The sequence below is a fragment of the Brassica napus genome, chromosome A1, assembly GCF_020379485.1.
Source record: "Brassica napus cultivar Da-Ae chromosome A1, Da-Ae, whole genome shotgun sequence".
In the NCBI taxonomy this organism is placed as follows: domain Eukaryota; kingdom Viridiplantae; phylum Streptophyta; class Magnoliopsida; order Brassicales; family Brassicaceae; genus Brassica; species Brassica napus.
Genome location: NC_063434.1, coordinates 24,668,328 through 24,691,911, shown reverse-complemented (window position 1 = coordinate 24,691,911; position 23,584 = coordinate 24,668,328). Strand labels below are relative to the sequence as shown.

General features: G+C 39.4%; 3 protein-coding genes, 1 long non-coding RNA gene and 1 pseudogene across 5 annotated transcripts; 1 reads left to right on the top strand and 4 right to left on the bottom strand.

Annotated features, from left to right (window-relative positions):
- Positions 1-90: 90 nt before the first annotated feature.
- On the bottom strand, positions 91-3,145 carry LOC106346959 (zinc finger CCCH domain-containing protein 38). The gene is made up of 5 exons (XM_048738286.1): positions 3,056-3,145; positions 2,896-2,980; positions 2,191-2,513; positions 440-2,123; positions 91-357 (listed from the first exon to the last, which is right to left on the bottom strand). The coding sequence occupies exons 3-5, from the start codon at positions 2,463-2,465 to the stop codon at positions 328-330; spliced, it is 1,989 nt and encodes a 662-aa protein (XP_048594243.1). The 5' UTR covers positions 2,466-2,513; positions 2,896-2,980; positions 3,056-3,145; the 3' UTR covers positions 91-327.
- A 670-nt stretch (positions 3,146-3,815) lies between these two features.
- Positions 3,816-5,266, bottom strand: LOC106366712 (agamous-like MADS-box protein AGL103). The gene has a single exon (XM_022691877.2). It carries the CDS (start codon positions 4,878-4,880, stop codon positions 4,140-4,142), a length of 741 nt encoding a protein of 246 aa, XP_022547598.1. The 5' UTR covers positions 4,881-5,266; the 3' UTR covers positions 3,816-4,139.
- Positions 5,267-5,481: 215 nt separating this feature from the next.
- On the bottom strand, positions 5,482-6,492 carry LOC125577915 (annotated as a pseudogene).
- Positions 6,493-6,835: 343 nt separating this feature from the next.
- On the top strand, positions 6,836-7,737 carry LOC125577185. Its single transcript, XR_007315557.1, has 2 exons — positions 6,836-7,332; positions 7,436-7,737. It is a non-coding gene; the product is annotated as an uncharacterized LOC125577185 (long non-coding RNA).
- A 2,372-nt stretch (positions 7,738-10,109) lies between these two features.
- On the bottom strand, positions 10,110-14,255 carry LOC106346944 (UDP-glucuronate:xylan alpha-glucuronosyltransferase 1). 2 transcript variants are annotated; one of them, XM_013786421.3, is made up of 5 exons: positions 14,020-14,255; positions 13,696-13,932; positions 12,874-13,493; positions 11,606-12,378; positions 10,110-10,540 (listed from the first exon to the last, which is right to left on the bottom strand). In XM_013786421.3, the coding sequence occupies exons 1-5, from the start codon at positions 14,094-14,096 to the stop codon at positions 10,262-10,264; spliced, it is 1,986 nt and encodes a 661-aa protein (XP_013641875.1). In that variant the 5' UTR covers positions 14,097-14,255; the 3' UTR covers positions 10,110-10,261. The 2 variants fall into 2 exon arrangements, with proteins under 2 accessions (XP_013641875.1, XP_013641883.1); XM_013786429.3 differs by having other exon boundaries at positions 13,696-13,929; positions 14,020-14,253.
- Positions 14,256-23,584: the final 9,329 nt, after the last annotated feature.

Below are 23,584 nucleotides of genomic sequence, written 5' to 3'. Positions count from 1 at the left end.
CCGGTTCTCTCAACTATGGTAGTTTTGTTGACAAGAACAAGAACCAAAGGGATCATAGGCAGATCAACATTGAGACAAAAGAGATGAAGATCACTGAAAATCTGGTCTAAGTTTCTATAAAAAGACAGAACACATTCCTTGGTCTATGTGACTGGACCATATCACCATGTCGGAAAAAGAAAAAGGAACATTCAGGACAAAAATCTCTTATGGTATATCTACAGAACTGAGAGATGGTCGTCACTTCATCTTCCTTTAAAGACTAAGCAGGTTTTAAGAATACAGTTCCAGATAAGGTTAATGATGATGGCAAGAGATGAAATTAATTTACGTCTTCTTGGCTTTACTGATATATGCCTGAAAGTGAAGATCATAACCAACAGTTAGTAACATTTTTCGAAAAGCAAAAGTTTTAAAGTTTTTATATATAAGAAGGAACCTGAACGAGCTTTGTAAGCTTCGGTTTGGAAGCGGATAGATAATGGTCAATCTTCTCCTGTGTTTGAGGAACGTTTCCACTTTGCATAGAGCCAGTCACTTTCTCAACTACTTTCTTCACTATGTTCTTGTAACCATCTTTCTTCATCTTACCTTCTTTCCAAGCTGGTTTCAGAAGCTCCTTCACAATCTCAACAAGCGCAAACTTGAACGTCCTCATTCCTTTCGGGTCTTTCATCTCTTTCTTGTCTTCTTCTTCTTCTTCTTCTTCATCGCTCCCATCATCATCATCTTCATCTACAATGTTATCAGCTTCTTTGACATCTTCTCCAGCTTTCTTAAACTCTTCTTGTTTACTAGCTTCGTCAGTGGTCTTTGTGTCTCCGTTTTCCTCAGAAGCCTTGGGGTTTACCGGCAGTTCCTGAACCCCATCGACATTGGTTGCCTGTGATGCAGTCGCAGTGTCAGTGCTCATCCCAAATGGGTTGTTACTCTGAGTAGTAGCATGATTTGGTTGAACAGCCATGGAAGATTCTGAATGCAAGTGCATCTGCAGTGCTTGTGTAAGCTGTGGAATGGGCTGTGCATTTGCAAGAAGCTGCGCTATAGTTGCTGAGATGTTGCTAAGCTGATCTTTTTGTTCCCTGGTCACACTACTTTGAGCCGGAACAGCTTTCTCCACCATTGAATGATGATTATCATTATAAGCTTTTACGCTCTCGGGGTTTCTAAAGTTCAAGCCTACTGAGAAATCTGTAGCAGCAGCAGCAGCAGCAGCAGCTATCACTTGGTGTTGAGTTCCTCCAGGGGTTGGCGAGTTTTGGTACGGCAATACATCATGATGATTTTGATTATAAGCTTGAACTGGAGGAGCAGTATTCACCACATTGTTGTAGTTCTGATGAGAATCAGCTACTATAGGTTTCTCAAGCATGGGTTTGTTGCCACCATATGAATACATACCACTGCTCCTCTGATCATCAACTCGAGACTTTGAACTCTGACCAACACCAGGCTCTTCTTTCATACGTTTTTTCAAGTTATGAGCACTATAGTTCCAATCTGGAGACATCTCCATGTCACCAATCCAGCTACTACCCTTAGTTTCACAAGTCCCTTTACTGAGCTTTCCATTATCCAATCTTTCATCACCGTTCCATCTATTATGACCACTGTGATAGTTGCTGTCCTGTCTATAAAAGCTGTTCTGGTTCTCTTGAGGCTGCTTTCTATCAACACCACGATGATGAGAGAACCTGCAATGATGGCCATTACGACAGTTCCCTGCTGCGAAAAACTTGCAGGGTATCTCCGAGCTCCTGCGGAACCGTCCCTCACCATCACCACCTCTTGGTTGCGTTTCTTTCTCTCCTGTCAGCTCGCTTCCTTGTCTTCTCAACCTCGGGTCTGAAACGCCGTCATGTAAATGCTCCCTTCTAGAACGTTCCTCAGTATCATCATAGTCTGAAGACCTTGCACCTCTGAAATCATTTGCGTGATATCTTGTCTCCCTTGGCTTTCTACTAGCTTTATCTTCCCAACCATAATCACTGCCTGGCTTGTTGAACTCATCTCGTGTTCTGGTCTCCTTGTGTCTGTCATAAGATCCTGCATGATCTCGCCTTGGTCTAAAGACAGGGCTTCTGCTACGGCTTCTACTTCTGCTATAACTTCTACTATCACTCCTGTAGAAGATTAAAAAAGTAAGAAGTGACGAACATAATAAATAAGAATAAAACTCAAAACACTAACCTATGTGAAAATTGCTGCCTAGTCTCATCTTGTTCAGAATAATAACTGTTATCGTTATTCTGTGAAACTCTGCCTCTAGTCCTAGCTTGACTGGAGTGCTGATCTTCCGAAGACCTCCTACTTGCATTTGCATTACTGCCTGCGTTGAACAGGACAGGCTGTGGATCCTTGTCACGGTAATGAGAACCTGATGTTACATCTACGCTAGGATGATGATGATGTGTGTCTTCCTTAGAGTCCCATTTAGAAACATGTTTCCTCCCCAAACCACTCATTTCCAACGCCTATGACTTGCTGCAAACTACTAGTTACCACCAAATAATCTGCAGAAAGAAATGGGAAATATTCTGGTGTTGTTACATATGAAATTCAAGTTACTTAAAGCACTAGCCTCAAGAGTATAGATCTCCCAATAGTAAAACCATTTCGCAACAAATACAATCCACGACCAAAAAAAAGAAACACTTAAATGTTTATACGAGTCAGTTAATCCAAGAGGATCTGTCATGTCTTGCAATTGAAAAGATTGATCTTGACAAGATCCTGATAATATTATCAATTATTAAGTGAAAGAAGCCCAATCGTTGCAGTATAAGAATTGACCCCCAGATTGAATTCAAAATACTCTCTAAACTGAACTTAATTGGAATTCGAGAAATAAACCATATAATCAAAATCAGACAAAAGAAGAGAAACAGCACTCACTTGAATTCAACTACTTGCCATCGCCAACAGATAGAGAGATAAACCCTAACACCAAAGTTTCTTCGCTTCAAGGATTTGTAAGAGACTGCTCGTGAATATACGGATGTTAGAAAGACAAACAACGAATTTAACTGATTCAGAGTGTTCTTCTAGGTCTTACTTATTCTTCTTTTAGGAGAAGGAAGCAGCCTCCACCAAAATAAAATAAAATAAAAAAATCTTCGCTAAACGATTTTGCTTCTGTGTGTGACTCGTGGGTCCGGTCCCACTTTGAAGGTAATAAGATCTTTGGTTAATCTAAACCGTTGATTTAAAACTCTTTTGATCTCAGTCGTTGGCTACTTCTTAAACTAGCCGAACAGATAACTAAACACTTGTTGGATCTCTTTGTACTTTCTCCTTCTTCTATTTTAACAACTCTTTTTCTTTTTATTTATGCAAACCATGATGATTAGTGATAGATCCTTATAAGTTGTTAGATTAAACTTGAAAGAAAAGGAAACTTGAGAAACAAATTGTTAACCTAATTCGACCGAGTTATAGAATCATAAACATAAGTTTAGATATATTAAATAGGATTAGGAAATTATAATCTCCATATAAAAAGAAGTTGTATACCTTGTGAATTTTGAGATTGAGAGATTTAAGAGCTTTAGTTTTTGAATTAGTTTTCGCAATAAAGAAGTCTGTTTTTATATTGAGTTTCTTTCGATCTGAATTCTAGATACGTCACAAAAAAAGGCTTCCATAAAAAGGTTTTGTTAAGGAAACATTAAATATTATTATATCATAAGAGAATGCTCAGAATAGCAAAAGCAGAGGAGAAGAGACACTCGTGGAGATAATAGTAATAGACACAAAAAACAAAACATAGTATAGTTAGTCACATTGGCACATAGCGACATAATTGAAAAAGACACAGACTAATCAATGTTTTAAAACTGATAATTGCATCATCAACCAACAAAGGAAGAATACTGGAACTGAGGTCTGATATTCTGTGTTGACCCATCCACATATTGACAGGCCGGTGCTGCTCTTTGCGCCGGAAACTGAACAAGCTGATGTGAGAAACCATTGGTGTTAATACTGTTGTTGTTGTAGCCTTGCAAGTCCATGTTCTGCAACCCGTTAGGTCCTTGCGCCCGAAGTGACCCGGAATAATCTTCCACGTTCATGTTGTTGATCCCAGTTCCTTGAGGAAAGCCAGAGTAATCTTCGACCTTGGAACAGTTCTGGTTAAACTAGTTTTGAAACATATTAACACAGTTGCTGTTGAAGCTGTTGTAGGGTATCATGTTCGTGCTTAGAAACTCATTCCTTCCAGTTTCTTGTCCCCCAAGAAAACTCGAGTACGTATCCATGTTTGGATACTGGTACACCGTCAGTGAATTTGGAAGTGGAGCCAGGGATTGATCTTGGTTAGGGAGCTGCTGTTGAAGATGATTCATCTGCGTCGGTTCAGCCATGTTCATGTAATACATATTCCTCTGTCTCTGAGATTCAAGAACTGCTCGAAGCCTATCTTGCATTATGGTTTGCTTGCATTCCAAGGATTGAATCAGCTCCGTGAGTTGCTCAACAGAGCAATTATCAAACCTGGGATCCCAATCCGGATACTTGTAACTGGATTCAAGTTTCACTTTCTTCTTCTTGTTCTTCTTTTTGGGATCCTTGTTGACCTCCTCGAGAAACTTGTTAAGATCCCATTGTTTTATGCGTCGCTTCACCTCGCTTAACTGGCTGTACCTTACAGCCATGTCTTTGACCTTCTCTCTGTCCTTGGGCCATGTTCTAAGCGCACCGTCTGATCCGTAGCAGATGACGCTGACTTCGACCCCGCAGAGAATTGAAAGCTCCTCAGCTTTCTTGAAGACAGTCACTTGTCTTTTAGCTAAGCTTGCGGCTTTCAAAGAAGAAGCTTTCTGAAAAAGGGTTGGTCGAAATTGGGAAACTTTAGTGGTTTTCGACAAAGATGAAGACATCGTTATGTTTTGCGTATGTGATTGTGAATTGAACGAAGAGTTGTGATTATTGTTTACATATTTTCTTAATATATAGAGAAGATAAATTAGTTATTTTCCATTTTTGGTTATTAATGTCGAAGATCTTAAATGATATCTGTTAGATTCGATTCCCTTTTCTTGATCTGATTTTCCTTTTATTTAACCTCGATATGGAAAATGCTTTTCTTTTGGCTTAATAATTAGGAAAACCCTTACACATAGATATTGTGTGTGTAATGTATACATGCTACACAAGTACACAACAACCGCCTACGTTGAGCACTTGAGTATCATGTTATATTGTTATGTTTACTTTTTTTTATTTAACTATATACATATATAATCTATATTGTATGTATAAATACTTTGAATTTTACTGACGCTATTATCCTACTATATAAAAGGAACTATTTTAGAGGTTTTCAAGGTGTGCCACATAGGCAGAAAAATTCCTGGCCAACCAATTTGCCATGTCATCTTGAACTGGGCTTCAATCAATAAAATGGAAAAAAATGTCACGTACTGGTCCAGCCCGTTAAGTATTACTGTCCAATTATCTAGAAAAGAGACAGATCATCATCCCCGTAACCCTAAGCCAAACACAATCAGCCTCCCCTGTAACTCTAAGCTATGTCTCGATGCCGACATCGATTCACTTCCTCTCCCCCCATCGCCTCCCGCATAATGCCTCCATTCAAGATGGAACTTCAATCGTCTGCCATAAATCTTCTAATCAAGATGACTATTGACCCTCCACATCTCTCCTCCGACTCGATGATATCTATCTCTGTGTTCTCTTCTTCTCATACTTTTTATACACCGGAGGTGGTGGTGATGAATAGTAGTATGGAGAGTACGACTTTGGTGGTGGTGGTGGAGATGAGTAGTAATATGGTGGAGGGTAAGATTTTGGTGGTGGTGGAGATGAGTAATAGTAAGGTGGAGGTGGTGATTTCACCGGAGGAGGCGGTGAATGGTAGTAGTATGGAGGTGGAGGAGATTTGACTGGTGGTGGTGGAGAGTGATAATAGTATGGCGGCGGTGGAGATTTAACTGGGGGAGGAGGAGAGTGGTAGTAGTAGGGTGGAGGTGGAGACTTGACCGGAGGAGGAGAGTGGTAGTAGTAAGGTGGAGGTGGAGACTTAACCGGAGGAGGAGGAGAGTGATAATAGTACGGTGGTGGAGGAGACTTCACCGGAGGGGGTGGAGATTGATAGTAGTACGGTGATGGAGGAGACTTCACGGGAGGAGGTGGAGAATGATAGTAATAAGGAGGAGGAGGAGATTTCACCGGAGGCGGAGGAGAGTGGTAATAATACGGTGGTGGTGGAGATTTCACCGGGGGAGGTGGAGAGTGGTAGTATTACGGTGGTGGAGGAGACTTAACAGGAGGAGGAGGAGATTTATACTCATACGGTGGTGGAGGGGACTTAACCGGAGGAGGAGGAGATTTGTATTTATAAGGAGGTGGAGGAGATGCAACCGGAGGTGGTGGAGGAGAGCTATAAATGTAAGGTTCAGTAGCGATTGCCGAGCCAACAAGTAACGCCAAAATGGCTGACCGTTTGTATGTTTTTGTCTGGTTGGTGAATCATTTACTACTAGATTAACTAGAATCTTATGTTCATATTTCTTTGTATGTTCTTAAGTTTGGGTTGGTGAATCAATTTACCGCTACATGCGTGGTTCAGGTCGGTTTTTCTCAGAAGAACTCTTGGACTGTATAAATATAGCATCTGAGCATGAAGCTGTTCAGTTAGCAGAAATAGTATAAGCTTCGATGTACATGGAGACGCAAAGCTAATCTTATTACATGGAACATGGTTAAAGATCTTATTTCAAACGCAGAGCAAACATAGAAGAAATATGTTATGGCTGAGAGAGAGTATAGACCCTACTCTTCAGTTTGAAACAGAATTATGGTACATCTATTTTTTTCTTTCTCCAGTATTTGTGTTTAAATTTCCATCTTTTTCTTTCAGATTAGCTAAATTCTGCTTCTTTCTTTTAATTAGTAATGGGAGGCGAAATGGCCTTCAATCTTATGCGGTCATGAACCTATGAGATAAATTAGTTATCCCAAAAATTACAACCAAATGGGGAGCTCTCAATACAAACAATGAGGAAGTGGCTGATGAATTGAAAGTGCTTTTGAATTTTTTAATTGGAAGCCGATATCTATATATAGCTGGTGAAGCAAAAATATATAAAGAACTGAAAAGCCAAGAATACAATCTTTCTATTGTAAGCCTCCTAACCTGTATAGTCCAATGTGTATTAATTCCTATGGGTGTCTCTCTTTTTTTGCAGTTGTTCAAATTGAATTCTTTATGGGAACCAGATAGAGAAATCAACATTCAGATACAAACCAATGAGAAAATAGAATGCTTGAGAAGAATCAGATTGAAGATGAACATCAGCTTCGTTCTTGGTAGGAGCCACCAGATCCATTATTGGATTCTTCTGATTCCTCGTCAATTCACTACAAGATTGGTTCACACAAATTTCAAATTCGTATCTGTTTGATTTCTTAGGTAGAAGAGATGTACTCTTTGGTGGTCTAATGGAAGGTCTGCATCAGCATGAAGCACATGGAGGTTGCAAAAATGATCACGATGCATAAGATTTTCTTTACATAGCAAAATCACTTGAAGCAGAGAGCAATGGAATAGTACTCTCAATTGAAAAAAGTTAAAGGAGATATAATACTATTATACAGAATTCGTCCTTATTTTAAAAGTTCCACGTTCGTGAACATATCACCATTCACTTTTCCACTACTTTAAGACACATGCGAAACCAATATTCGTAATAAATATATTTCCTAAATCTCAAACAAACCAAACTGTAGCCCTTTTTTAACACAAACTGTAGCTAAATACAAAAATAATACAATTGTTTTACTCGGCTGATTTTCTCGGCAATGAAAAACAAAACTCCTATGCAAAAAAAAAAAAATATAAACAAATGAAAGTAAATGGAACTATAAAAGCATAAAGGCCTACTATGCTGATCCATTTCACTTATGGTTAATAATATAAAAACATTGGTCCGTTGATTACATAAAGCTTGAAATATTCGTGAGATAAGAAATACTTTAAATTTTTATAGGAGCTTCCATACTTTAAAAACACCGGCAATTAAAAAGCCCTACCATTTCAAAAATAAACTGTGGGAAAAAACATGTCATAGTTAGAAATTACCTCTTATCTGGATAGCGATTCTTATGTTTCTCTAGCAATAATGAATAAAAAACCTGGTACAGAGGATAATGTAGTACTCATTAATCTCACACTTCAACGAGGAGGCAGGAGATTGTTGAATAAGAACCCGTCTCCATCCCGCATAGCTAACTGAGAACAAGGTATTTAAACATGCATGATTTTGATTCTCCTGAAATTGGACAACTTCACAACTGTGAGAAATATCGCAATGCGTACGCAGCTGGTGTTTAAAGACGGCCATGGTTACATAACATCCAAGTGACGGCATCAGCACGCCAAAGGAGACAGCCGCAAAGGTAGAGCCAAGAGAAAGCGTTTTGTAATGCCATTGTCTACTGTATTCAGCAAGTCAATCCAGCTGTTGTTATAACATAACATGTGCATGTGTAGATACTTCTGGCAAGTTAGCGCAACAATTAAGCAACTTCCACGCTTTCAAGAAGGCGAGTTGGTCTTTGACAAACACTCCGTAACCTTCTGTCAAAACGCCTAATCTTCTACACTCAGTCACATGCATTGTATTTTTTAAAACGCTACTGCAGGCCAAAATACAGCTTGCCAAATAGCAGATATGGGTTCTAAATGAAGCTACACTAAAAACATATGAAACTATTATGTATTCGTAAACATCTTTTCAATAGTAAGATAAACATAATCTATAAAAAGAATAACCAAATATGCAGAGAGAATATAAAAATCATTTTTAATTTAAAATATGCAAAAGCATCTTGAAATACTCATTAAAATTGATGAGATAAATATATGTGTAATTTTTTTTGTTAATAACCCGCCCGTAGGGCGGGCCAAACCCTAGTTATTTTTAATTAGCTTTAGAATTATTCATTTTAATAAATCAATACTATTAAATTAGGAACATGTCCAGTTGATAAAAGATTGTGTCCAACTATTATTTTAACAAAACATACATTTTAAATATAACTACAATTAAATTAAATTTCTGAATCTAACTACCACCTATACATGCCTAATAATCGGGTAATCGCCACATTAACCACCGTGACCAGTTTGATTAAAAAATATATCGATGCCGTTATTCATACAAACAACAATTAATATATCACGTTAGTTACCAAAGAAACATTTATGCCAATATATTTTTTTTAATAGTAAGTGACTATAAATCCAGATACAAAGAAACAAAACATTAGAAAAAAACAACTTTGTTTTAATTAAATTTATGCTAATATATATTGACATTACAAACACATCAATTGTAACTATAACTTTGTTATTTTTTTTAAAAAAATAATCATTTTTTTAAAATAAAGTACAAAATTAATGTGTAAAAATTATCATGACATAATTGAATAGTTATGTAACATCACAAATTCAATACAATTATCGAAACTTATTACTAATAATTTTTAAAAAATATTATACACAAAGATATAAATTAAATTTCCTTAACATATAATAAAAAATAACAAAAAATGTTACATATTTACATTAAAAACAAAAAAAATTACAAACCAACATTATACATGGGAGTCAAGATCTAGAACCGAAAAATATGATTACAAAGAAACAAGTTTACAGGCAATATGATTACAAAGAACTAAGCGTATGCTGTCAACTTTTATATAACTATTATTTTGTAAAATAGATTTTGATTAAGATTTATACACATATATGATTACAAAAAATACAAATATAATTATTAAAACACAAATATAAAAATTAAATTTCTTAAAAAAATTAAAACAAAAATATACCCGCTTTTGAAAGGCGGATCAGAATAGTAACATTAAAATGGGATGTAAGTACATGTGATGTCATCGTTTAGTTTATGTTCTTCATTAAGTAAGTCTACAATCTATATTTAGGTATGAATACTTTGAATTTTACTAACATTGTCAATATAATCAAAATTAACTTTCGAATGAATAATTTAAATAAATAATCGCATAAAGTGGGACGTAAATAAGACATGTGTTTAATTTTAATCATGTTGCTAAACTACAAAAAGAAGAAATAATAACATTTTATTCCAATAGAGAGAGAAAAAAAAAAACTATATGAAAAATTAGTTATACATCTGATATTTACCTAATCGCGCAGGAAAAGAAAAACACTCATGAAATTCATTAATATGTAATTGGGTACGCATGTATCACGTCACAAGTTATGGCCGGGAAGCGAGGATCTCCGGACGGCGGTGATAGCCGGTGGGGTAGGTACAAAAGACTCGTCGTCGGTCCAATTTGAATTTGATTCTCCCCAATGCCTCAACATGCTTTTCCAGTTACACAATTTATCAATACAAATCTTGAATCTTGGGTCCTTTACTCTTATTTTCCAGTGGCCGTCGGTGTAGTTTGCGGCCTCGGCTTGCCGGCGATCATATTCCAGCTGTGCCTTTTGCTTGGATCGCAAGTAACAGAATTGGTGAAGCTCCTACAAAACAACATCAAATATTTATCATTAAAACAACATTAACATATGAAAGCCCTCTAAAAAAGAAAAAGTCTCTTGGCACAGAGGAATCTGGTTCACTCATGCTACACCAAAGCACAGGTTCTGTACTTGGCTAGCTATTCGCAATCGGCTCACTACGGGAGATAGGATGGTCGCCTGGAACGCTGGGATTGATGGGACCTGTGTTCTATGTATGCAGCAGCTGGAAACGAGAAACCATCTATTTTTTGGCTGCGATTACTCCTCATCACTATGGTACAAGCTGATGAATGTTTTTATGGGAAATGGTTACTCAGAAGAGTGGATGGATGTCGTACGCTTCATACAGAAACCAAACCTGGATCGAACCAGAAGCTTCCTTGTTCGTTACGTTTTTCAAGCTACAATCTACATGATTTGGCGTGAAAGAAACTGCCGCAGGCATGGTGAGAGGCCGCGATCTCCTGCAGTTCTCTTTGCCATGATTGACAGACTGGTCAAGAACAGAATTATGTCCATTCGAGCACAAGACAGGAGACTTGATTGTGCTTTCCAACTTTGGATTGGAGCTATACAAGCTTGATTCTTTATTAGGTTTTTTGTTTGCAATTTTAATATGCTAAAGTGGCTCTTGCTATAAAAAAGTACATTTTTTATTTGAATCAAATTTAACATTTTATTCAGCAAAAAAAAAAAAAACATATGAAAGCCTTTTTCAAAAAAAAAAAACAATATTAACATATTTAAAAACATTTAAAAAAACTTTTAGATTAACTAGTAAGTGTTCTATGATTCAAGTTCCATTGAAAAAATTTCATTTTCAAAATAAAATAAATTTAAAATAATTTAGATTTTGTCCGGATGTACGGGTCTACGTGTCCAGAACCTCTTAGTTATTAAAAAAAAAAGTGATTTTGCAGTGGAAAATATTCTGATGATGCCATAGAACTTTTGCATTTTTTTTTTCCGTTTTTGCCCTATGACACACATGCTAACATCTACCTAAGAAAAATGATGTGTTCATGTCTTAGAATTAGGGTTTAAGAAAAAGATGTAGCATCATACCTTTGGCATTGCGTCGTGGACCATCCACCATCGTCGGTGAGCAATATCCGTCGCGAACTCAACGAATATGTCGGAGTTGAAGTTACAGTCATAGTCACGGTAACATAGCCACGGCTTCATTCCCAAGTAATGAAGAACATAAAGAATAGGAGGCTCTGCTCCAAACAACTCTGTTTTCTTGCGCCTCACGTCATCTTCGTCCCCAACCCAGAAATGCTTCAAGAAATTCATGTGTTTGGGAATCCGATGCCACCATGTGAAGACCTCGTTTAAGTAACCTTGATCTCCACCGTTGTACGACTCAATCTCATTTATATGTTCCATCAAAAGCTCAAACGTACAGTTGCAAGGCTCAATCACCATAACTCCCGAGTTGAATAGGGTTCCATTGTTTCCCGTAGCTGAGATCTCAGGCATCGAGAACAAGAAATCGATGTTTCTCAAGATTAAGAGATCTGCGTCGATGAAGATGATCTTGTCGTAATCAGTGAGCTGCCATAGTCTGAATTTGCTGTAGTTCCACTCGTTGTAAGCATCTTTCTCTGCTTTAGGGTTTCGAATCCTCTGTATCGTCCTGATTTGCCACCCCGCAGCTTCGAGTCCACTTCGGTGGTAACCGCTGATGTTGTCATCGACCAGGATCACGAGGTCTCTTGTTGAACCGGACTGTCTTATGCTCTGAGCCGCCGCAATGGCTCCACAAACGTAAACATGAGCTGAATGAAGGATTGTAGCGTAGGCTTCTCTTTTAGGGTTTCCTAAACTTGGTCTCTCTGTAAAATCCATGAAAGAAAACTAAAAACTTATGATCATGACCGAGCAAAGTCGGATGAAACATAACAAATGTTAAAGAGCTACTCCCTCTGTATACAAAATGATTGATGTTTAAAGTTGTTCACACGTATTAAGAAAAATTAAATACTTACTTTTATCTCTATTACATTGTAGTTTTACTTTTAATTTAGTTTTAAAGTTTTATGTGGTTCCTAATAAAATTTAGCCACTAAAATTCAAATGAATCTTTTAGCTTTAAAGTAATTAAAAGCTAAAATATATCAGTCTTTCAAATACAACAAAAAAAACTAGAACATTAATCTTTTAAATATGGAGGGGAGTATATACATAAGTAGCTTAAATCCCAAGTTATCAAATTTTTATAATACAGATTAACCTAAAAATGTTTATGCCACCTAAATATCAAATCCGGCTCTGTTTAGCATAATCTATATTCAAATTGAAACAAGTATGTTAGGGATTATTTGTTTCACCTTTGATGCCGAGGGGAAGAGAGAGCTCACAAGAACCTATAGGAAGCTGAAGCTTGTCTCTCAAGGTATCAAGATTAGGTTTATATAACCAAACATCGCCTCTCCGAGCCACAAGATCCTTACACCGAAACAGATTCGGAATCGGAAAGCATCTAGAGACAAACAACACGTGACCTCTGAAAAACCCTTTCGCTGCAGCGGCCACCGTCGCTGCCGCCAGCTGCAGATGCAACCTCCCGACGTCTCTTGACCAGTTCCCTTCTTTCCGACAAGGAAGCTTCACGACGATCAGATCGAGTCTTCTTGTAGGTACTTTGATCTTTGGGAGATCAGGACAAACAGGAACCTCTGTTTCTTGCTCCTCATCGATCCACTCTGGGTAGAGTGACTCCCAAGTTACGTTCTTGTCTGCATAGTCCAGATCCAGTACGACAACGTTTTCCTCCTCTTCGTTGTCTTTAGTCTTGGCTAACTCTCTCCACCGTTGGATCTCGTTAGAATTGAAATTCAAGACACCGATCGTACGGCCTTCTTGGACGCTCTCAAGGGTTTTGGTCACATCGTCCCAATTTATGTCCAAGTCCGAAACATATCTTGAATCTTGTCTTCTCCATATCCATCTAATTTCCACACATGGTCGTATTAATATACACAAACCAAAACTTCTATGGTTTTGATGAAATAAAAAATATAATCGGCACTTGAATCACTAAACGAAAGTCATAGAAGAAGAAAAGTGATCAATTGAAAAATTATGTTTCAAAAGATATTAAAATTGTATTGAACGATATGAGGTCAAGATTGTTACATAAAAGAGTTTACCTAGAAGAAGAGTGGGAAAGGGAATGATGATAAACTTCAGGGGAATAGATGATGGTGAAGAGAGTAGCCAATAGAAGGATAAACAAGAGAACCTTCACCATCTGAAACTTGCTGCAACAGCAATTACTGTTTTTGTCTCCTGTCTGAAAATTGATGATATTAAAAGGTTTCACCATATCCTGTCTGCCACCGCCTTTGCTGTTTCTCCGGAATCTTCTCTTGCATATTGCTTCACTGCTTAAAGTTAAAACAACACACACATACAAACCTTTTGACATTTATTTTGTATATTGTATGCTTAGTGAGAGTAATATATGTGCTTACATGGAAGCGGAGAGGCGACGCCTAGAGTCTCCGCCGGTTGCGGCCGTGGCTGCAGTAGCGGCGGGGGGATTTGCCATATAAAATTGGTGGATAGAAACACTAGAACTGGACAAGGGAGAGGAGAGGGCAATATAGGTGAGACATAACGTCTATTTTAATCTTCTTATATTATATTTCAATTGTTTCTATTTTTTGTTTTTGTGGAAATAAGAAAATGCATATTGCACACCCACCTTTTCTACTAAAATATTTTGAATTTACATGTTTAAAATTGTGTATATATAACATGATTTTCAGTAAAGTCCAATATGCATTGTAAAGCACTTAATTATAAGCTAATCTGTTGATGTACAGTATATCACTATATATATTGCACGCTTTGGTTGAAATATTATGGATAACATTTTCCATTATGGATAATATTGCACGCTTTGGTTGAAATTCCATTCTCAGTTTGAAACTTTCTTGGGATTGATATATGTCCACCAAACTTTAATCATTTCTTTGTAAAGAACACAATAACATATTTTCAAAATAATAATGATTAAGCAAAATAAGATACATTGAAAGAATAATTTTAAAATACATCAAGGCCACATACATAATTTAATTAAGAAAAATTAAACCTGAAAGGTAAGTCATTGTTTATTTTTCTTCATTTTGAGAACGTGGAGTCGTGATTACTGTTAACAATTGACATATAAATAAAACAATTGTTTTTTTTTTTGGTCAAACATTCATTCATTAATTATGCTAAAGTTTCAAAAACTCCACTAGGGAGGGAAATTCATACAGAAAAGAAGAGCAGACTTAGCTAGCTCATCAGCTACACCATTCTCCAAACGAGGAATGTTATGAAAAGAGATAGAAGTAAGAGAACTACTCAATACGCATATGTCGTGGAGGATCCCTTGAAGCTCAATGACAGAAGAGTTCGTCGTGAGCAGTGACACAAGACTGCGAGAGTCTGAAAAACATCTTAGGTCTTGAAATCCTAAGTCAGTTGCAAGTTCCAACGCCATTTTAAGAGATAGAGCATCTGCCATTAAAGCAGAACCGACATATCGCTTTGCATTAGCGCCTTGTACCATCGTCAACCCCATGTGATCTTTGAAGCACCATCCCATACCACCGATCTTTGAAGTTGCATCCCACGCCCCATCTGTGTAACAAAGAGTAGCAGAGGAACTATAGTTTTGATCAATTGCTAGCGGGGGGGAAGGAGGCTTTGGCGGTAGTATAACTTGAGCGAGGCTCCATTCCTTTGCATCTCTAATAGCCTTATTGAGGACCTCTGATTCTGTAAACTTTTTGTCTTCGAACAGGAGCTGGTTCCTGCAGGTCCAAAGGTTCCAAAGCAACCAAGGGAACAAAGGTTTACTAGCCCCTGTTGGCGGGAGAGTAATCATCCTCTTGCTATTCTCGATCAAACTCAGGATTGTTGGGGTTGCTTCACTAGGTTTGTGCATAGCTGGGAGGAGATCCCATACCTTTTTCGCAAACGGACATTGAAAAAAGGTGTGGATCTCACTCTCATTAGCGCCACACTTCTTGCAAGTTGTTGTAGCCGCAATACCCCTTCTGGCCAGTGCTTCTCCCACTGGTAATGCCCTATTGGCCAGTTTCCACAAGAATATTTTTAGCTTTGGGGAGGTCTCCACATTCCAAACACAAGCCTTCCAGTTGAAAGAACTATTCCCAGCTTGTTGCGTTCTGTTACCGTCCGCAAGCTTAGCCATTGCATAGCCAGACTTAGTGGAGTAACAGCCCGTCTTCTCCGGTAACCACACGATAGTATCTTCCATATTGAACGAGCTGGGTTGGATGAGTCTAATATCTGCTTCGTACTGCGGTAAATGAGACCGGATCTCTGAGACATTCCACTCTGCAGTATCAGCCTGAAGGAGATCTCTTACTGTCATGTATTTTTCCTCAAAGGTTGGCGGGCCTATGGGGCGTTGCGCACCGCTGGTAGACAGCCAGTTCTCTGTCCAGAGGTTGACATTCCTGCCATCGCCTATGGCCCATCCAAGCCCAAGTTTTAGGACCTCACGTCCCGCTAAAATTCCACGCCAACCATGCGACATAGCGCCACTAGAAGAACATTCCATGAGACTCTCGTTGCGACAATACTTGCCAAGTAGTGTCTGACCAAGTAAGGAGTCTGGGTTCTTTAGCAATCTCCAGGTTAGCTTAGCTAGTAAAGCGTCGTTGAAAAGTTCAATGTCTCTAAAGCCGAGCCCCCCAACGGATTTCGGGAGTGTGAGTCTGTCCCACGCAATCCAGCAGAGCCGTCTCTGTTCCGGTTTCTGATCCCACCAGAATCGGGTTAAAACCGATTGTATTTGTTTACAAAGGGACTGCGGCAATTTGAAGCAGGACATAGCATAAGCAGGCATTGCTGCCAAGACTGATTTCAGCAGGACTAGTTTTCCAGCACCCGAGAGAAACCTAGTCGTCCAGCCGTGGGATTTTTGTCTGATCCTATCAACCAAGGAGGCGAAAATGTCGCGCTTTCTTCTCCCGAAATGCTCCGGTAGCCCAAGGTATTTTCCTATGCCTCCTTCCTGTCCTATACCAAGGGCTGATTTAACATTTTGCTTGGTGCTCAGCATCGTCTTGGAAGAGAAGGTAATTGCAGATTTATTGCGGTTAATACATTGGCCGGAGGCCAGCTCGTATCTCTGCAAGATCGACACTAAGGCTTCGCAGCTGGCACGGTCAGACCGGCAGAAGAACATGGTGTCATCAGCTACGTTGCACGGAAGCTTCATCGGACGTCCGCTTCCCGCTTCGGAACCGGAATCGGAATCGGAACCTTGTGGAAGCTTACGGAATCTCGCTTCCAAAACGCTTCTAAAATATTCTCTTTAAAAACACATTGGAAGCTTACGATTCCGTTTTGGAATCACGCTTCCATTTAAAAAAAAACAATGTCTTATATCAATAAAAATATAAAATTATAGTTTTTAATTTATATATAATCCAAATTTTAATAGTATTGAATAGAGAGAATAAGAATATATAAATATTAAAACTAATACTATAAATTATCTTTATGCATTGAGGTTTTTATTAAAGATAAATCATATATTCAAATATATTATGTCAATTAATTATAAGGAATTAAAAAATATAATATAATATTATTTAATTTAATTTATGTGTATTTTCACAGTTTAAATATGAAGTCATTTGAAAATTATTATAAGAATAAATGCTTTATTTTAAATTTAAATCATATAATTTTTAGTTTTAGATTTTAAAAAATAATCTTACATATGTATATATATTCATATATATATATATATATATGTGGATACGCTTCCAACACGTATCCGCTTCCTAATTTTTTAAAAAATCTCGCTTCTGCGCTTCCATACGCTTCCGCTTCCACGTACCCGCTTCCGTTTCCATGTAACATAGGTCATCAGCGAAGAGGAGGTGGTTTATCGGTGGACAGGACCGTGCAACTTTAACACCCGCTAAGGATCCCCTCTCTTGCGCTTGGTTACAAAGGCCGGACAGTACCTCCGTACACAGGATGAAGAGGTATGGGGAGAGCGGGTCTCCCTGCCTCAGCCCTCGAGTAGGTAAAACCAGTCCTTGAGGCGCTCCGTTTACGAGAAAGGAGTATGAGACCGAGGAGACACAAGCCATGATCCACGAGATCCACACACTGTGGAAACCCAGCCGCTCCAAAACTTCTCTAAGGAAATCCCATTCAATCCGATCATAGGCCTTGCTCATGTCTGTTTTAATCGCCATGGTGCATCTCTGCCGAGCAGCCGATGTACGGAGATAGTAAAGGATCTCATGTGTGATAAGAACATTGTCGGAGATTGCACGTCCCGGTACGAAGGCAGATTGATGTCGCGAGATCAGATGGGACAAGAGAGGTTGGAGCCGCTTGGTGAGGATTTTTGCAATGATCTTGTAGTGAGTATTACACAAGGCAATCGGACGGTAGTCCGCCACCTTCCTGGGCCCGGAGATCTTGGGAATCATCCTTACATGTGTTTCGTTTTGGCGTTTATGCAAATTCCCGGAGGCGAAGAAGTCTCGGATGTCTCTAGTGATGTCAGGGCCAATGATATCCCAAAAGGACTGATAGAAACCCGCTGAGAACCCATCCGGTCCTGGCGCTTTGTCCACATTAATAGAGAAGACCGCTTGCTTGATTTCCACATCTGATGGTACAGCAATGAGCACATCGTTCATCTCAGGTGAGATTCGTGGAGAGATGACCTCTCGGACCACACTTAAATCTCCGGTTGAGCGGGAAGAGAAGATGTCTTGGTAGAAAGACTCGATGGCCTGCACAATCTGTTCTTCTCTAAAGAAAGCAGTCCCTGTTTCATCTTCTATTACCGCAAACTTATTAAGGGCCCTTCGGCCTCGGGTGACTGAGTGGAAAAAACTCGAGTTCCTGTCCCCGCAACTTAGCCACTGAATTCTACTTATTTGTCGCCAAAATTGCTCCTCCTCCACATACGCTTTATCTAAAATAGACTGCAGCGAAGAAATGAGATCAGCATCAGGAGTTGTATCTGAGAGAGCGGCCTCGAGCTGTTCTTGGGAGGATAGGATTAGGGCTCTGCTGTTCTGGTTTTGTAGTTTAGTCCACTCGACAATCTTGGTCCTTACACGACAGATTTTAGTAATGACTGAATCAGCGGGTTGTGTTGACCATGTATCTTCCACAATAGCTCTGATCTCTGGCTTGTCTCAGAGTCTTCTATCAAAGCGAAAGATACCTTTCTTCTTTTTCAGTAGATTATTATCAAAGAGAGTGAGCACTGGCCTATGGTCTGAGCCTTCAAACCGATGATACTCACATCGACCCGTTGGGAACATCTCACTCCACTCTACATTAGCCATTGCCCTGTCAAGGCGAGATTGGATAAAATGGCTGTAGCGAACGCCTCGCCATGAGAGTGAGTTCCCAGAATGCTGGAGATCCCAAATACCATGTTGGGTCACAAAACTGCGGAAAGATAGAAAGGAGCCCTCCCAACGAATCGGGCCTCCTACTTTCTCCGAATTGTTCAAGAGATCATTGAAATCTCCAGTAATAAGCCAAGCCTCTTTCCTTTGCGCTCCTAGTTCAGAGAGTTTATTCCAGAATTCAGCACGTTCTTCCTTTCTAGGGGCACCGTAAACGTAAGAGACAAAGAAGGTCTTATTATTACTTGTGATACAAGTATCGATAATATTTGGAGATGAATACAAAACATCAAGCTGAACACTCGCTTTCCACGAGAGAGCAAGACCCCCACTCAGTCCGTCGGGGGGGACCGTGAAGTGGCAAGAGTACTCGGATCCTCGATAAGAGTTGAAAACTGCTTCATCTTGATTTTTGGTCTCCATAAGGAACATGATGTCGGGGGAAAGCTTTGATTTGATTTCCCTGAGGCGTTGAACTGTGAGAGGGCTCCTTATCTCCTGACAGTTCCAGCTCATACTCGCTAAGGAAGAGAGCCGGGAGCGGTCTGAAAATCCGCTCGCTTCTTGGAGATAGCCGGTATGAGAGTGGTGGTTGGCCTGTCTCCCGTCGCAGTTGCCTTTCCTTTTGCCTTTGGATTATTTCCTGGTTTACGCTTTGGGGAGCTTTGAAGGGTTCTGCGTTTGTTTAGGGTAATACCCTTGGCAGGGCTACGCACTCGTCTTACTACTGCAGCGCGAGTAGATGGAGCTCGAGTAGGTTTCTTGCCTGCAGCTTTAGGTGCCGCTTTCACCAGGCTTGGAAGGGGCGAGAGATCAGTGGGGAGAGGACCCAGCCTTAGAGAGACATGAGCTCTATCCTCACTGAGTGTCCTTATAGGAGAGTGCCCCTCCAATTCAATTTGTGCACGCATCCCCCCAGCTGCTTTGGAGCTAGACGGTCTCATAAGCTCTGGTGGGGTTTGATAAGGTAGGACATCTTCCAGGTACTGGACGTTGACCTCTTGTAGTCGTCCAGAGTCTGAGTTAGCCACCCCGTTTTGGAGTAGTGGAACTCTATCTGGAGCCCCTTGGAGACGTTCCAGCGCAGATCGACGTTCCCCCGAGTTATTTGATGCTGCTGGTGTATACGGTGAGGCCACCGGGTTCCTGTCCAATATCATAGGTTCACGCTGGGTTCTTGGGGATGGTGTGTGAGACACTTGAGACTGAACTGAGTTTGATTGTCCCCTAGCTCCATCACCTGATACTGGTCTCCAATAACCTTTAGAGGCAGGGTTGGCCGTACGCATCCCCTGGGGCCTACTCGAGACATAAGAGTTTTCTCGAACAGGCGGTAGTCTGTCGCTCGCAGGACGGTTGGAGCGGTTTCCTTCTCTGTCTCATGAGGAAGAGTAATGACGAGAATGATAGTTCCCTTCTCTCCTATTCTCTCTGCTTATTTCTTGGAAATCCCAGGGGTCAGAGTGATTGTGCCTCTCACGGGGTTGATGATCATGGCGTTTGTTGTTATGTGGTTCATCATAGCCCCTGTCATATGGTGAGAAGCGAGAGAGTTTGCGGTTATCTGCCCTTTTCCTGCTCTCAGCTATACGATCCAGCGTACGTTGTTGGGAGATACCACGACGTGGAGAGTCAGCCGAAGACAGTTTAGAAGGGCAGTTGGTCTCTTCGTGGGCGAGGGAGAGACACGAGAAGCAATGTTTTTCCAATTTCTCGTACTCGAGCTCTACCTGCTTTGTTCCCGAAGATAGGCTGATGGCCATAGTCCTTTCCAGAGGTTTAAGCCCATTGATAATGACTCTAACTCTGCATTTGACAGTGTCAGTGTCCTCTACCGGACCTAGTGCCTTTCCAATAGCACGGAGAGCCGGGTCAGTCCAGTAGTGGAGGGGAACTCCGTGAATTGTCACCCAGAAAGGAATGGTCGAGGGGAACAGGTCCGAGACAATGGGTTCCCAGCGCTGTAGGATGAACATCCATTTTTTGAAGTGGTATGGCGCCTTTGAGAGTATAGAATGCAGGTCTTGCTCGGTGTCAAACTTAAACTGAAACAGCTGTGGTCCCAGAGCACTTCCAGTAATGTTGCCAATGACCTGCCAGTGCTGGAGGAAGAAGTCGACCAAAGCTCTAGTGTTCTGCACTGATGGGTTAGTGACACGCCCAATCAAAGTGAGTTTGTGCTCTTCGATAAGTCTAGAGCTGTCAGCTTCAGGGAGTTGGATCGGAGCTCGTTTTGATGGGCGAGCAGAGTCAGCGATCCATTTCTCCTTCTCTTTGTTGGAGTATCTACGTGTCATGTTTCAGAGGAGAGCAGTGGCTTGTTCGGAACAGAGTTCCAAGACAAAAACACGAGCTCAAAACTCACCACAAAAACAACTGTAACAAGGAAAACAAAAGTAAGACTGCACTCAGACAGTAAAATCTCAGCGGAAGGGTAAAAGAGCTATCCCAAGCCCCAGGAGGAACTCTTTACTCCGGATCTAGCAAGACTCATGTTTGAAGCGAAGGATTGTGGTAGGAAATCTTATCACAGGTACCAGTCAAGTCGATTTCAAGCAGAGGGAGTATGCCAGGACCCAAACACGCACACCAGAAGAAGCAATCAACCAGAAATTTTTAAAAATTTTTGAAAATTCTGGTGACGACGGCGGAAAACCAGGTGGTTGCGGTGGCAAACCAGGTAGCTACGGGGAGAGACCAGGCGTTTGGGGGAGACAAACCGGGTTCTACCGCAGGGAACAAGGTAGGAATCTGTCACTGTAACTCCTCGAAGATGGTGCCTGAGAGAAAAAGATTTTCTCTTTTTACCAATGTGATAGTCTCTTTTGGTTCTATAAATAAAACAATTGTTTAAGTTTAAAATTTTCTGGTTTCGACTAGTTTGAAACATAATCAAAACATATTATGATTATTCAAAAAAAAAAAAATCAAAACATATTAATGACGTATTCTAATAACAAAGCAACCGTTACCATTAACAAACAAAAACTGATAATACTAAAAATGATACATAACGTGTTGTTAAGCCTTGGTGACAAAGTAAGGTGAAGATAAGGTAACACAAGAAGACAGCTAGCACAATAATAGATTGATTCATGGCTTGCAAGGTTCAGAGGTCCTTTCAAGAACTGCTTCCACCAAACCTTCTAGTGTTTTGAATTTGTATTTATTTATTGATTTAATCACAATGGGTCCGATTGGTAATTGCTGTAGCTTTAAATATTTTGCTGTAGAAAAAAATCTGTAGACTTTTGGCTGTGGCTTTAGATTTTATTGCTGTAGAATTTTATTGAAGCACTAAAAAATTGCTTTGAATATTTGGCTTTGCAGAGCACTTGTACAACTGTAGGTTATTTTAAGAGCTGTGGTTTCAAAAAAAAATTAAAGTTTGATTGCTCTGAATTTGGTGCTGTAGAAATAAATAGGGCTGTGGACAGCACCTACAGCAACTACCAATCATCCTTAATATATACTAATCTTGATTATGTGGCTTAACTAACTGAGACTAGTGTAGGAACAACTACCGCTTAATCAGTGTAAGCTTATATTATATTCTGACAACTTATGAATAATGTATGAATATCTTAGCTAGATAGAAACGAAAAATCTAACTTATTGGTCGTTGGCAAAAGCAAATAAAATATAAGAAAAGGAACTTGGTCAATGAGGAATTGATGACTAGATTCATATGAACATAATAAGATTTTCTTTGCGGTAGACTGTCACGTCTTTTTGGCCGATGGAGATACATTGGACGCATAAAAATTTAGAGAATGTCGTATATGCGAATAACAAGTACTGTATATGATCTAGATGAAGGACATGATAAAGTAACTGATTAAATCCGAAAATGGTATGAGATTAAATAGTCTTATTAATTAACTTCTAAGCTTCATTAAAACTTGGAAAGACAAAGATAGGGAGGGACATGTGTCAATCAGAGGACTGAAGGGATAGCTGAACCTGAACACATAGAAGAAGGTGGGGAGTTGAAAGTGCAAGAAATGTTTTTATAGGAGCCTTGCACCCATCGCTACGTATGATTCATGATATTATTATATAATACAATCTTTTATTCGAATCTTAAAAATGGTGTTTCTTCATTTGTGTTCATAACTTCATACTGTATTAATATTAGGCACATACACATCTACGTACGTTCGGATGAACGTGTTGTTGACAAGCGACATTGTATATTTGTATTGGAAGCAAAGCGAAGGAAATGTATTTTCGTATGTTTTACGTCTTTCCTCTCCAAGGGCCCTACAATTTCACCAAATAGTTTATTTTTTTTCTTTATGTGGCTACGTATTAAATCTTAATATTTCCAAGATAATATACTGATAGATTACAAGTTAATGTATATTTTAGAGTTGTTCATATACTAACCAGGATCAAAAATTTCGTTGTTTAACTTCCAGATGTCTGAAACACACAAAACATCAATTTACTATCGAAAAAGTTGGTTCATCAATGATTTTTCAACAACATATTCATTATACGGAGTTTGGATGAGGATCCAACAACGAATCATATCATTAGACTATATAAATTTTGATCGTTTAATTCGACACTTAACTGAATCAAAACGGTCCAATAATTTAAGAAACCATATATT